Raw genomic sequence first — 15,092 nt, forward strand, 5'->3', positions numbered from 1 at the left:
TAATTACATTGTTATTTGGCAAAACGGATTTTGTGGATGTGATTAGAGTTACTAATCAGTAGACTTTGAGTTAATCCAAAGGACAATTATCTGGATGGGCCAAATCTAATCATACAAGTTTTTTTAAAAGCAGGGCATTTTCTCTGGCTGGTAGCAGAAGGGGAAGTTAGAGAGATTTGAATCATGGGAAGGATTTAAACAGCCACTGCAAGCTTGACAATGGAGTGGAGCACATGATGAGGAATTCAGGTGTCCTTTTGAAACTGAGAACACCTCAAGGAAACGGTGCTTCCCCTCTCTGCACTGCAGTGTGTCCTGGAAACTCAAGATAGTAAGCTGGGGCAGTCTTAGGGCTCATCTCATTTTTTCCCCATCTCTCAAGTTTCACTGTCCTTTATCACCTGATATCCATCCAATATCTTTAAAACTGGTTTTTCATATAATTTGTCTGATTTTTTAGTAGCTTCAGTTGGGAGAGTACATGGAGTCATTTTTACTGATTCTTGTTTAGAATGGAAGTCCTTCAGTTACTTTTAAATAATTTTAAAATTTGAAATAAAATTAAGTTTTAATAATTTAAATTTGACGTGACAGCCCTTACCAGGAAACGTTCTTACAAAAGTATTATGCTATGTGCACTCTTTTTTTTTTTTTTTAATACTGAAGCACCACTGTTTTTTATGGTACATCAGGTCTAGCCCAAATGATGACAAAACTGTATCTCCAGGCAGCCTAACTCAGTTTCTCATTTTCCTGTGAACATCTTTAGTACTTGTGTACCTAAGGGAATTGCAGTTCTTTTGTGCTTAGGTATTTACAACTCGTAATTAACGACTCGACGGCACTGGGGGCTGGGTTAATTCATTTGACTAAGTAAACTATTAGAATGAAAAGATAATGTCATTTTACATCTCATATAGTAAAAGAACACAAGTTTCCTTGTGCAAAAAAAAACTATTAAGTCTTTTTCTGTGTTAAGTATATAACTACTAAATACAACTAATATTCACAGATTTCCTTGTTTCTAATTTCTTAGGTTTATTGCCAATTGCATATTATTTTTGCTTTAATCTTTACCTATCGCATGTTCTAGCCACATGATTCTGTAATTCTTTCATGTAATTATTAGATACAAGTATTTAGATACACAAGAAGTTTCTATAACTTGTTTTATGCCCTACCGACAGCTCTTGAAAGGTACTATTCTTTTCCATAACATAAAAGATAAATATATAAAAGATAAAAAAAAAAATTATAGTTGCCTTAATTAGGAGTTTTGAATGGGTTTTTCTCATTATAACAGGAAAAGTGATAGCTACCTTACAGCTTGTCTAGGAGAATAGTTTTTTGTTAGCAGATTTTTTTTTTTTCCTTAAGAATAGGTTAACAGGGACATAATTCTGTGTATTAAAAATTGACATTCTTATTTGATATTTGTTTATGCTAACAGGTACTTTGGAAGTTCGTCTTATGGGATGCCAAGATATCCTAGAGAATGTCCCTGGACGATCAAAAGCTGCATCAGTTGCACTACCTGGCTGGAGTCCAAGTGAAACCAGATCCTCGTTCATGAGCAGAACAAGTAAAAGTAAAAGTGGAAGTAGCCGAAATCTCCTAAAAACTGATGACTTGTCCAGTTCAGTAACTACATTTTTTTTAATTATATAACACATTAAAAAAAAAAAAAAAGAGGGCCTATATAAAGGACTTAGCAGTAGGAACAGAAGAATGGGAAGAGTGAAAGTTAGACAAAAACTTTAAAATTATGATTTCCAAAATTTAACTTTAAAATACTAAAATCTGGAATGACAGGAAAACAAAAAAAGCAACAAAATTTACTTTATTGAAAGTATTTTAGAAGATTAAATGGCATATAGCATTAATTCTTATGGAAGAATGAAGTATTGAGCATCAATCTTTCTGCAAAATGAAAGGTTTACAGAGGCTATGAGATGTGTACTTCTTACAGAAATACTTGATTCTTTGAACGGTTTTGTGATGCTTCCAAGTTAACATTGAAATTTTGATAATAGCTAATACTAACCACTAGACCAAACATGTTTACTGGGATACCAACCTAGTATCCCAGTAGTACCTTAAATGGGAAGGGAGGAGGGGAAGCAGGCTATGTGAGCATTTGCATAAAATCCAAAAGGGTCACAAAGTACTTTGAGAACATACTAAAATATAATTATAGATTATGATATAAATCTGTAACTTGGGGGAAAGGCATGTGACACAGTTCAGCCTGTATAGACTACAAAAGTGAGTATGTCTGTGCTTTCCTGTGTATAGACAGATGCTTTGGGAAAAATGTGAAAGAATTAAGGCAACAACCTCTAGAAATAGAACTGTAGAAGGGAAGAAAACAGTATAAATGATACTGACACACACAGTACCACAAACAACTGCTATCAGCTACTGTCTTTTCAGTCACATTCTAATATAAACAAAGTAGATAGCAGTTACTATTTGTGTTTTTATCAAACACAAGTGACAATTCAGGATGGTCTTATGGAGTGTATGTATATATAAACCTAGCTGTTTAATATTCAAAAGCTTCTTTATTTTCAGAGGTTCATAAGACTTTTGTTGCTATTAAACAGAAGTACTTTTATTTTAAAGGTTTTAAAGTTTTTAAGCAACCTTATAAATTTTAATTACAGATGACATCTGTGCTTTTTTGAAGCTTGATAATACTGTGGTTGGTCAAACTAGCTGGAAACCCATTTCAAATCAGTCATGGGACCAGAAGTTTACACTGGAACTAGACAGGGTAAGATGAGAAACTTTTTATTTGAATTGTCATTTTTTTATAATTAGTTTTCAGTAAGTTTTCTTTTTTAGAAATTTTCAGTAAGAAGTTTTACTCTTAACAGAATAAAAGAAGAATTTATGTATCTTTGACGTTTCTCATCTGCATAAATCTACTTTAAAATACAAGTGAATTTCAGTTTACAGCAGTAGTTTTTATTTCTACAGTGTTCTAAAGATGTGCAGTTTATATTAATCTGAAAGGTTGGTAACCAGGTGAAATCTAATACTGGAATATAATTGTTTACTTTAGTGATGCATTATCTAACAACTAGGGTGACTTTTGTGACTCACCATTTGTAGGTTATAGTCTCAAACAAAACAGGAAGATACTGCATGGTTTAAAATCAGGAAGGGTATGCGTCAGGGTTGTATCCTTTCACTGTACTTACTCAATCTGTATGCTGATCAAATAATTGGAGAAGCTGAACTACATGAAGAAGAACTGGGCATTAGGATTGGAGGAAGACTCCTTAACAACCTGTGATATGCAGATGACACAGCTCTCCTTGCCAGAAAGGAAGAGGACGTGAAGCACTTACTGATAAAGATCAAAGACTATACCCTTCAATATGGATTACACATCAACACAGAGAAACTAAATTCCTCACAACTGGACCAATAAGCAGCATCGTGATAAATGGAGAAAAGATTGAAGTTGTCAAGGATTTCATTTTACCTGGATCCACAGTCAACACCCATGGAGGCAACAGTCAAGAAATCAAACAACGTGTTGCATTGGCATATCTCCTGCAAAAGACCTCTTGGAAGTGTTGAAAAACACAGATGTCACTTTGAGAACTAAGGTGCGCCTGACCCAAGCCGTGATATTTTGAAACTGAAAACATCTGGCTACTACTTCAAACTCTGGTAGCTTATTTAATATTTTAGTAATTTCAGCATATCTGGATGTGACAATATTCAACACCTGCTTTCATTTAGAATAAAAAAAAATCTGGAGAGATTTAAGATCTTCATTAAACATCAAGAAATTTCTTTTATGAGGTGACATAATTGTAACTGCATATAACTATATTAGAAATAGCTTAAGATTATATTTTTTAACTTTCATCACCCATAATATAAAAATTTCAAAACAAGCAAATCAAAGGAGTATGTTTGTATTCATAAGCAATATATACAAATTCCATTAGAATAAGTAAATTTTTTTTAACTGTCTAGAAAAACTCTTCCCCCACAGTTAGAAAAAAAAAAAAAAAAAAACACCTTGCATTGGTCAGATATGCTGCAAAAGACCTCTTTAAAGTGTTAAAAAGCAAACATGTCACCTTGAAGACTAAGGTGTGCCTGAACCAAGCCATGGTGTTTTCAGTAACTTCATATGCATGGGAAAGCTGGACAATGAATAAGGAGGTTAGAAGAAAAATTGACGCCTTTGAATTATAGTGTTGGTGAAGAGTATTGAATATACCATGGACTGCCAAAAGAATGAACAAATCTGTCTTGGAAGAAGTACAGCCAGGATGTTTCTTAGAAGCAAGGATGGCGAGACTACATCTCACATACTTTGGACATGTTATCAGGAGGGATCAGTCCCTAGAAGATGTCATGCTTGGTAAAGTAGAGGGTCAGAGAAAAAGTGGAAGATCCTCAACAGGATGAATTGACACAGTGGCTGCAACAATGGGCTCAAGCATAACAACAATTGTGAGTATGGCACAGGACTGGGAAGTGTTTCGTTCTGTTGTACATAGAGTCCCTATGAATCAGAACTGACTGGACAGCACCTAATGACAGCAACAACAGTCTCAAATGAACTATCACGCTTAGTCAACCAGTCTTTTGTTTGTTCCTGTGGTTTTCGTCAGTGACTGCCCAGAGTGCAGTCTGTGGTGGTAGAACCTAGCAAAGATTAACTTGGTCCACAGTAGTTTTAAATCCATGACCATAACCTTTGTTATTTTAAAAATTTATACTCTATCCATTTGGGGGTGGGAAAAGAAAATTAAAACTTAACCATATAAAATTTTAAGTTCTTCCATCATTTAGTATACAGACTGATGGTACCTATGTCATTTTAAAAATTATATGTATTAGTGAAAGCAGATTTATAATGCTTTATGATGATATGATTTGTGAAAATATTTTGGCAATCGTTGGTTTAGACTCTACTTTTAATTTCTTTTTAGTTTATCTTTTTCTGTCTTTACAGCCAGCACTCTAGTTCAACCCCTCATCATTACTTTTCAAATACTGGCTCTGCTACTGAAATGTTGTACATACTTCAGCAAAATGCTTAACCTTTTCTGTATACCAGTTTCCTTATATTTAATACTATCTGCCTCACTGAAATGAGGATTAAATCCATGTAAAAATCTTAGAAGAGCATTAGGAATTTAATTAGTGTTGGCTGTTTTTACGAAAGTAATGTACTGATCTTCATAGAACACTATTTTTGTCCTCTCATTCATTCCCTGGTTTAGGATCATTCATTTGTTCATTAAATCATTTAATCAACAAATAATTTGTCGGTATCTACTGTGTTCCAGGCTCTTCCAGGTGGTAGATTAGCATGGAACAACATAAACAAGGTCTCTCAAGATTCCCTCAAGGAAATTATATTTCATTGGCCTTTTAGTATATATCTGATTAGTTGCATGCTCTTTGCCATTGTGTCTGAAACTGTCCATAAAAGTCTACATTCATTTTCCAACAATAAAGTTCAGTGAGCGACTTGTAAGAGTTGAAGGCAATTCTTGTATGAACAAAAGCTTACACGTCTAAGAGATTTTTTCAGCTCTTGAGATTTTTTTCCTTCACAGTAGGAGTAGAACTAATACTTGTCACATACTCTAAATTATCTGTTTAAGTGTCTAAACCAAAACCCATTGCCCTCAAGTTGATTCCAGCCCATAGCAGCCCTATAGGACAAGGTAGAACTGCCCCATAGACTTCCCAAGGAACGCCTGCCAACTTTTTGATTAGCAGCCGTAGCTCTCAACCACCACACCACGAGGGTTTCCAACTAAGTATTTAGACCAATATAAGTCCACTGGAGAGAAATACAGTTGGGGTTGTTAGCCTACATAGACGTAATCTACATGTCTTGTTATTTTTGAGTCTTCTTTCTAAACTGTATAAATACATATAAATATTTACGACAATAAAATGTTTCTTTCAGTTCCTACCCATTTTTTAAAACAATTTTTTTTGTGGTAAAATATACAAAAGAAAATATTTGCCATTTAAGCCATTCTTAAGTGTATAATTTTGGAAACTCTGGTGGCGTAGTGGTTAAGTGCTATGGCTGCTAACCAAAAGGATGGCAATTCGAATCCGCCAGGCACTCCTTGGAAACTCTGTGGGGCAGTTAGTTCTACTCTGTCCTTTAGGGTCGCTATGAGTCAGACTTGACTCTCAACGGCCCTGGGTTTTGTTTTGTTTTGTTTTGTTTTGTTTAAAGTATATATAATTTAGGGACATTAATTACATTAATCATACTGTGTACCATCTCCACCATCCATTATCAAATGTTTTTCATCACCTTAAGCAGAAACTCTATACCCCTTAGGAAATAACTGTCCTTTCTCCCCCCGCCCCCCCCCCCAAAAAAAAAACTCACTGCCATTGGGTCATTTCCAACTCATAGCAACCCCATAGGACAGAGTAGAGCTGTCTCAGGGTTTCCAAGGAGTGGCTGGTGGACTCAAATTGCTGACCTTTTGGTTAGCAGCCATAACTCACCGAAGCTCGCCATAGCTCTTAACTACTGCGCCACCAGGGCTCCAGCTTCCTGCCTCCCAGCTCCTGGTAAAAACTAATATACTTGTCTCTATACATTTGCCTATTCTAGATGTTTTTTAAAAGTGGGATCATACACTATTTATCTTTTTGTGTCTGACTCACTTCACTCTGCATATTTACAAGATTCATCCATGTCAAAACTTTATTTCTCTATCTGGCTAAATAATAAAATAAGATTCTACCGTATGGATATGCCACATTTTGTTTATCTGTTCATCTGTTGATGGACGCTTGGGTTGTTTCTTTTTTTGGCTGTTATGAATAACGCTGCAGTGAATATTGGTCGATAAGTATCTCAGTCCCTGTGTTGCATTCTTTTGGGTGTACACCTAGGAACAGAATTGGCTGGGTCATACAGTGATTCTGTGGAGACGTGGTAGCATAGTGGTTAAGAGTTCAGCTGCTAACCAAAAGGTCAGCAGTTCAAATCCACCAGCTGCTCCTTTAGAAACCCTTTGGGGGCCGTACTACTCTGTCCTGTGTGGTTGCTATGAGTCAGAAGCAACTGGATGGCACCTAACAACAACAACATAGTAATTCTATGCTTAACATTTTGAGGAACCCTCGAACTGTTTTCTACAGAGGCTGCACTATTTTACATTGCTACCAGCAATGTCTGAAGGCTCCAATTTCTCCAAACTTGTTAGTTTTTCTGGTAACAGTCATCTTACGGGATATGAAATGATACCTCATTGTGGCTTTGATTTACATTTCCCTAATGATTAATGACTAATGTGCGCCTGACCCAAACTATGGTATTTTCAGTAGCCTCATATATATGTGAAAGCTGGATAATGAATAAGGAAAACCAAAGAATTGATGCCTTTGAATTATGGTATTGGTGAAGAATGTTGACTATACCGTGGACTGCCAGAAGAACGAACAAATCTGTCTTGAAAGAAGTAAAGCCAGAATGCTCCTTAGAAGCAAGGATGGTGAGACTTCATCTCACTTACTTTGGACATTGTATCAAGAAGGACCATTGTCTCTTTCCACAGGTGTAGTCAGTTTGCTTTCTGTGCGTTCCATCTGGCGAGGTCCATGTGTGTAGTTGCTGTTTATGTTGGTGGAAGAAGGTATTTGCGATGAAGAAGTTGTTGGTCTTGCAAAATTGTATCATTTGATCTACGGCATTGTTTCTGTCACCAAGGCCATATTTTCTAACTACCGATCCTTCTTTGTTCCCAACTTTCACATTCCAATCGTCAGTAATTATCAATGCATCTTAATTGCATGTTTGATCAATTTCAGACTGCAACAGCTGATAAAAATCTTCTATTTTTTCATCTTTGGCCCTAGTGGTTGGTGTGTAAATTTGAATAATAATTGTATTAACTGGTCTTCCTTGTAGGCGTATGAATATCATCACTGACAGCGTTGTACTTCAGGACAGATCTTGAAACGTTCTTTTCGACGATAAATGCAACACCATTCCTCTTTGAGTTGTCATTTCCAGCATATTTTTTTAGACGATATGATTGTCTGATTCAAAATGGCCAATACCAGTCCATTTCAGCTCACTAATGCCTAGGATATTGATGTTTATGTGTTCTATTTCATTTTTGATGATTTCCAATTTTCCCAGATTCATAATTCATACATTCCACGTTCTGATTATTAATGGGTATTTGCAGCTGTTTCTTCTCATTTTGAGTCATGCCACATCAGGAGATGAAGGTCCTGAAATCTTTACTCCATCCACATCATTAAGGTCAACTCTACTTTGAGAAGGCAGCTTTTCCCCAGTCATCTTTTGAGTGCCTTCGAACCTGGGGGGCTCATCTTCCAGCACTATATCAGCCAATGTTCTGCTGCTATTCATAAGGTTTTCACTGGCTAATGCCTTTCAGAAGTAGGCTCCTGGGTCTTTCTTCGTAGTCTATCTTAGTCTGGAAGTTCAGCTGAAACCTGTCCTCCATGGGTGACCTTGCTAGTGTCTGAATGCCGGTGGCATAGCTTCCAGCATCACAGCAACAGGCAAGCCCCTACAGTACAACAAACTGACAGACGCGTTAGTATCTGTGGAAAGAGACAATGGAAAAGCCCAATATCATCAGTCAGAACAAGGCCAGGGGCCAGCTGTGGAACCAACCATCAATTGCTCATATGCAAGTTCAAGCTGAAACTGAAGAAAATCAGAGCAAGTCCATGAGAGCCAAAATATGACCTTGAGTATATCCCACCTGAATTTAGATACCATCTGAAGAACGAATTTGACACACTGAACACTAGTGACTGAAGGCAAGTTGTGGAATGACATCAAGGACTTCATCCATGAAGAAAGCAAGAGGTCATTGAAAAGACAGGAAAGAAGGAAAATACCAAGATGGATGTTAGAGGAGACTCTGAAACTCGCTCTCGAAAGTCGAGCAGCTAAAGCAAAAGGAAGAATTGATGAAGTAAAAGAACTAAACAGAAGATTTCAAAGGGCCTCTCGAGAAGACAAAGTAAAGTAGTATAATGACATGTGCAAAGAGCTGGAGATGGAAAACCAAAAGGGAAGAACATGCTTGGCGTTTCTCAAGCTGAAAGAACTGAAGAAAAAAAATCAAGCCTCGAGTTGCAATAGTGAAGGATTCTATGGAGAAAATATTAAACGATGCAGGAAGCATCAAAAGAAGATGGAAGGAATACACAGAGTCATTATACCAAAAAGAATTACTTGATGTTCAACCATTTCAAGAGGTGGCATATGATCAGGAACCGATGGTGCTGAAGGAAGAAGTCCAAGCTGCTCTGAAGGCGTTGGCAAAAAACAAGGCTCCAGGGATTGATGGAATATCAATTGAGATGTTTCAACAAACAGATGCAGCGCTGGAGGTGCTCACTTGTCGATGCCAAGAAATATGGAAGACAGCTTCCTGGCCAACTGACTGGAAGAGATCCGTATTTATGCCTATTCCCAAGAGAGGTGATCCAACCGAATGTGGAAATTATAGAACAATATCATTAATGTCACACGCAAGCAAAATTTTGCTGAAGATCATTCAAAAACGGCTGCAGCAGTATATCGACAGGGAACTGCCAGAAATTCAGGCCAGTTTCAGAAGAGGACGTGGAACCAGGGATATCATCGCTGATGTCACATGGATTCTGGCTGAGTGCAGAGAATACCAGAAGGATGTTTACCTGTGTTTTATTGACTATGCAAAGGCATTCGACTGTGTGGATCATAACAAATTATGGATAACATTGTGAAGAATGGCAATTCCAGAACACTTAATTGTGCTTATGAGGAACCTTTACATAGATCAAGAGGCAGTTGCTCGGACAGAACTAGGGGATACTGATTGGTTGAAAGTCAGGAAAGGTGTGCATCAGCGTTGTATTCTTTCACCATACCTATTCAGTCTGTATGCTGAGCAAATAATCCAAGAAGCTGGACTATATGAAGAACAGGGCATCAGGATTGGAGGAAGATGCATTATTAACAACCTGTATTATGCAGATGACACAACTTGCTTGCTGAAAGTGAAGAGGACTTGAAGCATTTACTAATGGAGATCAGAGACCACAGCCTTCTGTCTGGATTTCACCTCAACATCAAGAAAACAAAAATCCTCACAACTGGACCAATGAGCAACATCATGATAAATGGAGAAAAGATAGAAGTTGTGAAGGATTTCGTTTTACTTGGATCCACAATCAACAGCCATGGAAGCAGCAGTCAAGAAATCAAAAGACTCATTGCGTTGGGTAAATCTGCTGCAAAGAAGCTCTTTAAAGTGTTGAAGAGCAAAGATGTCACCTTGAAGACTAAGGTGTGCCTGACCCAAGCCATGGTATTTTCAATGGCATCATATGCACATGAAAGCTGGACAATGAATAAGGAAGACCGAAGAAGAATTGACGCCTTTGAATTGTGTTGGTGAAGAATATACCATGGACTGCCAGAGAACAAACAAATCTGTCTTGGAAGAAGTACAACCAGAGTGCTTTCTTAGAAGCAAGGATGGCAAGACTATGTCTTAAATACTTTGGACATGTTGTCAGGAGGGATCAGTCCCTGGAGAAGGACATCATGCTTGCCAGAGTACAGGGTCAGCAGAAAAGAGGAAGACCCTCAGCAAAGTGGATTGACACAGTGGCTGCAACAGTGAGCTCAAGCATAGCGACAGTTGTAAGGATGGCTCAGGACTGGGCGGTGTTCTGTTGCACATAGGGTTGCTATGAGTTGGAACCAACTGGACGGCACCTAACAACAACATCATCAAGAAAGACCAGTCTCTGGAGAAGGACGTCATGCTAGGTAAAGTAGGGGATCAACAAAAAAGAGGAAGACCCTCAAAGAGTTGGAATGACACAGTGACTGCAACAATGGTCTCAAACATAGCAACAATTGTGAGGATGGCATAGTACTGGGCAGTGTTTCATGCTGTTATATATAAGATCACAATGAATCAGAACTGACTCAAGAGTATCTAACAACAGCAACAGTGGTTAATGATGTTGAGCATCTTTTCATGTGCTTGTTGGCCGTTTGTCTCCTTTGGACAAATTTCTGTGCAAGTCCTTTGCCCATTTTTTAATTGAGTTATTTGTCATTTTGTTGTTTAGTGGTAGGAGTATGTTGTATATTCCAGATATTAAACCTTATCAGATATGTAGTGTCTTAGTTATCTACTGCTGCTATAACAGAAATACCACAAGTGATGTCTTTAACAAACAAATTTATTTTCTCAAAGTTAGGAGGCTAGAGTCCAAATTCAGGGTGCCAGCTCTAGGGAAAGGCTTTTCTCTGTCAGATCTAGGAGAAGGTCCTTGTCTCTTCAGCTTGTTTCCTGGTTCCTTTGAAATCAGCATGTGGCTTGGCAGTTGTCTTCCCCTGTTTCTGCTTCCTTAATGTGCTACTTTTATTAAGAGATTGACTCAGGTACACACCCTATACCAAGTCTGTCTCATTAACATAACAAAGAACCTATTCACAAATGGAATTATAACCATAGCCCTAGAGGTTAGAATTCACAACACATTTTCAGGGGACATAATTCAGTCCAGTACATATGGTTGCCAAATATTTTCTCCCATTCCCTGAGTTGTCTCTTCACTTTGTTGATAATGTCCTCTGATGCACAGAAGTTTTTAATTTTGGTTAAGTCCAGTTTATCTCTTGTGTCTTTTGTGGCTTGAGCTGTTGGTGGCCTAAGAATCCATTGTCAAAAACTAGATCTTGAAATTTTACCCCTATCTTTTCTTCTAATAGTTTTGTGGTTTTAGTGCCTATATTTAGGTCATTACCTCATTTTTAGTTAATTTTTGGTTATGGTGTAAGGTATGGGTTCAGTTTCATTCTTTTGCGTATGGAGATCCAGTTGTCCCAAAATGATTTATTTCTTCAATATCTCTTCAATTCTTAACTCCAGTGAATAGACTTGTTACCCTTATCAAAAATCAGTTGACCACAAATGTACACGTTTATTTCTGGACTCTCAGTTCTCTTCCACTTCTCTGTATATCTGTCCTTAAACCAATACAAAACTGTTTTGATTATTGTAGTTTTAATAGCAGGAAGCATGAGACTTTCTACTGTGTTTTTCTTTTTCAAGATTGCTTTGGCTATTCAGGGTCCCTTGCAATTTCATATAAATTTGAGAATTTTCAAATTTTGATAAGGATTGTGTTTATAGATCACTTTGGGTAGTGTTGAATGCTTAAGATGAAGTCTTTCAGTCCATGGACACAGGATATCTTTAATTTCTTCCTGCAATGTTTTGTAGTTTTCATTCAATATGTCTTTTACTTCCTTGGTTAAATCTATTGTTGTTAGGTGCCATCCAGTTGGTTCCGACTCATAGTGACCCTATGCACAGGAGAACAAAACAGTCCCCATTCCTGAGCCATCCTCATAATCATTGTTATGGCTGAGTCCATTGTTTCAGCCACTGTGTCAATCCATCTCGTTGAGAGTCTTCCTCTTTTTTGCCCACCCTCTACTTTACCAAGTATGATGTTATTCTCCAGGGACTGATCCTTCCTGATAATATGTCCAAAATATGTGGGATGTAGTCTTGCCATCCTTGCCTTTAAGGACCATTCTGGCTGTACTTCTTCCAAGACAGGTTTGTTGTTTCTGGCCAAACTAAAACCAAACCCAGTGCCATCGAGTAGATTCTGACTCATAGCAACCCTATAGGACAGAGCAGAACTGCCCCTTAGAGTTTCTAAGTCCTTCTGGCAGTTCATGGTATATTCAGTATTCTTCTCAAACACCATAATTCAAAGGCATCAATTCTTCTTCGATCTTCCTTATTCATTGGCCAACTTTTGCATGCATATGAGGTGATTGAAAACATCTTTGCTTTTTAACACTTTAAAGAGGTCTTTTGGAGCAGATTTGCCCAGTGTAATGCATCATTTGATTTTTTGACTGCTGCTTCCATGGGTATTGATGTGGCTCCAAATAAAATGAAACCTTTGACAAATTCAGTCTCTTCTCTGTTTATCATAATGTTGCTTATTGGTCCAGTTGTGAGGATTTTGGTTTTCTCTGTTGAGGTGTAATCCATACTGAAAGCTGCAGTCTTTGATCTTCATCACTAAATGCTTCAAGTACTCTTCCCTTTTAGCAAGCAAGGTTGTGTCGTCTGTGTAATGCAGATTGTTAATGACACTTCCCCCAATCATGATCCCGTGTTCTTCATATAGTCCAGCTTCTCTGATTACATGCTCAGCATACATATTGAATAAGTACGGTGAAAGGATTCAACCGTGATGCACACCTTTTTGCTTTTAAACCACGCAGTATCCCCTTGTTCTGTTTGAATAACTGCCTCTTGGTCTATGTACAGGTTCCTTATGGGCACAGTTAAGTTCTGGAATTCCCATTCTTCTCAGTGTTATCCATAATTTGTTGTGTTCCACACAGTCAAATACCTTTGCATAGTCAATAAAACATAGGTAAACATCTTTCTAGTATCTCTGCTTTCAGCCACAGTCCGACATAACCAGTGACATCCTTCATTCCATGTCCTCTTCTGAATCCAGCTTGAATTTCTGGCAGTTCCCTGTAGATCTGCTGCTGCAACCACTTTTGAATGATCTTCAGGAAAATTTTACTTGTGTTTGATGTTAATAAGGTTATTCGATAATTTCAACATTTTGTTGGATCACTTTTCTTTGAAACGGGGTCAACTATGCATCCCCTCCACTTGGTTGGCCAGGTAGCTGTCTTCCAAAATTCTTGGCGTAGGCGAGAGAGCACTTCCAGTGCTGCATCTCTTTGTTGAGACATCTCTGTTGGTATCCCATCCATTCCTGCAGCCTTGTTTTTTGCCAGTTCTTTCAGCGCTACTTGGACTTCTTCCTTCACTGCCATTGGTTCTTGATCATATGCCACCTCCTGAAATGGTTAAACGTCCACCAATTCTTTTTGGTACAGTGAATCTGTATAAACCTTCTGTCCTTTTTTGATGCTTCCTGTGCCATTCGATATTTTGCCTATAGAATCCTTCAGTATTGCCACTCAAGGCTTGAATTTTTTCTTCAGTTCTTTCAGCTTGAGAAATGCCAAGTATGTTTTCCCTTTTGGTTTTCTAACTCCAGGTCTTTGCATATTTCATTTTAATAGTATACTTTGTCTTCTTGAGCCACCCTTTGTAACCTTCTGTTCAGCACTTTTACTTCATCATTTTTTCCTTTCTCTTTAGCTATTCTGTATTCAAGGGCAAGTTTCACAGTGTCTTCTGGCATCCATTTTGGTCTTTTCTTTCTTTACTGTCTTTCTAAATTTATTGCTAGGTATTTAATTCTTGCTGGTATGCAGAAGCACAACTGATCTTTGCCTGTTGATCTTGTTCCCTTTGACTTTGATGGTATTCTTTGTTAGCTGTGAATTCTTAGGGATTTTCTATGAATCAGGTCATCTGTTAATAGAGTTTTGCTTCTTTTTTTCTGAATTGGATACTTTTCTATCTGTTTTTCCTCTTTTTTTTTTTTTAAGTGTTCTAGCTAGAACTTCCAGTAAAGTGTTCAATAGCAGTGATGAGAACAGGTATCCTTGTCTTGTTCCTCATTTTAGGGGAAAAACTTTGTCGTTCACCATCGATTATGTTGTCATTTATGGATTTTTCATAAATGCCTTTTATCAAGTTGAGGAATTTCCCTTCTACTCCTAGTTTGTTGATTGTTTTTTATCATGAAAGGGCGTTAGATTTTCTCAAATGCCTTTTCTGCACCAATGAGATGATTCATATAGTTCTTTCCCTTTGTTATTAATATGGTATATTGCATTAATTAGTTTTCTTAGGTTGAACCATTTTTGCATTCCTGGGATAAGCCCCACTTGGTCATGATGTATAATCCTTCTCATATGATATTCAATTCAATTTACTAATATTTTGTTGAGAATATTTTTGCATCTGGTAGCACAGTGGTTCAGAGCTCAGCTGCTAACAGGTTGGTAGTTCAAATCCACCAGCCTTTCCTTGGAAACCCTATGGGGCAGTTTTGCCCTGTCCTGTGGGGTTGTTATGAATTGGAATTAACTCACTGGTAATGGGTTTATTTATTTATTT

General features: G+C 37.5%; 1 protein-coding gene across 6 annotated transcripts in view; it reads left to right on the forward strand.

The window, feature by feature from the left end:
- Window positions 1-15,092, forward strand: part of PKN2 (protein kinase N2) — a 206,798-nt gene that overhangs the window by 125,653 nt on the left and 66,053 nt on the right. For all 6 annotated transcript variants that reach the window (XR_010321433.1, XR_010321434.1, XM_010591133.3 and 3 more), the window contains 2 exons: window positions 1,451-1,636; window positions 2,667-2,776. Coding sequence is in view for 4 of the 6 variants with exons in the window: in XM_010591133.3 (XP_010589435.2) it covers window positions 1,451-1,636; window positions 2,667-2,776 (296 nt within the window). In the remaining 2 variants the exon portion in view is untranslated. The remainder of the gene's footprint in view (window positions 1-1,450; window positions 1,637-2,666; window positions 2,777-15,092) is intronic.

Source organism: Loxodonta africana, chromosome 3 (genome assembly GCF_030014295.1).
Source record: "Loxodonta africana isolate mLoxAfr1 chromosome 3, mLoxAfr1.hap2, whole genome shotgun sequence".
In the NCBI taxonomy this organism is placed as follows: Eukaryota; Metazoa; Chordata; class Mammalia; order Proboscidea; family Elephantidae; genus Loxodonta; species Loxodonta africana.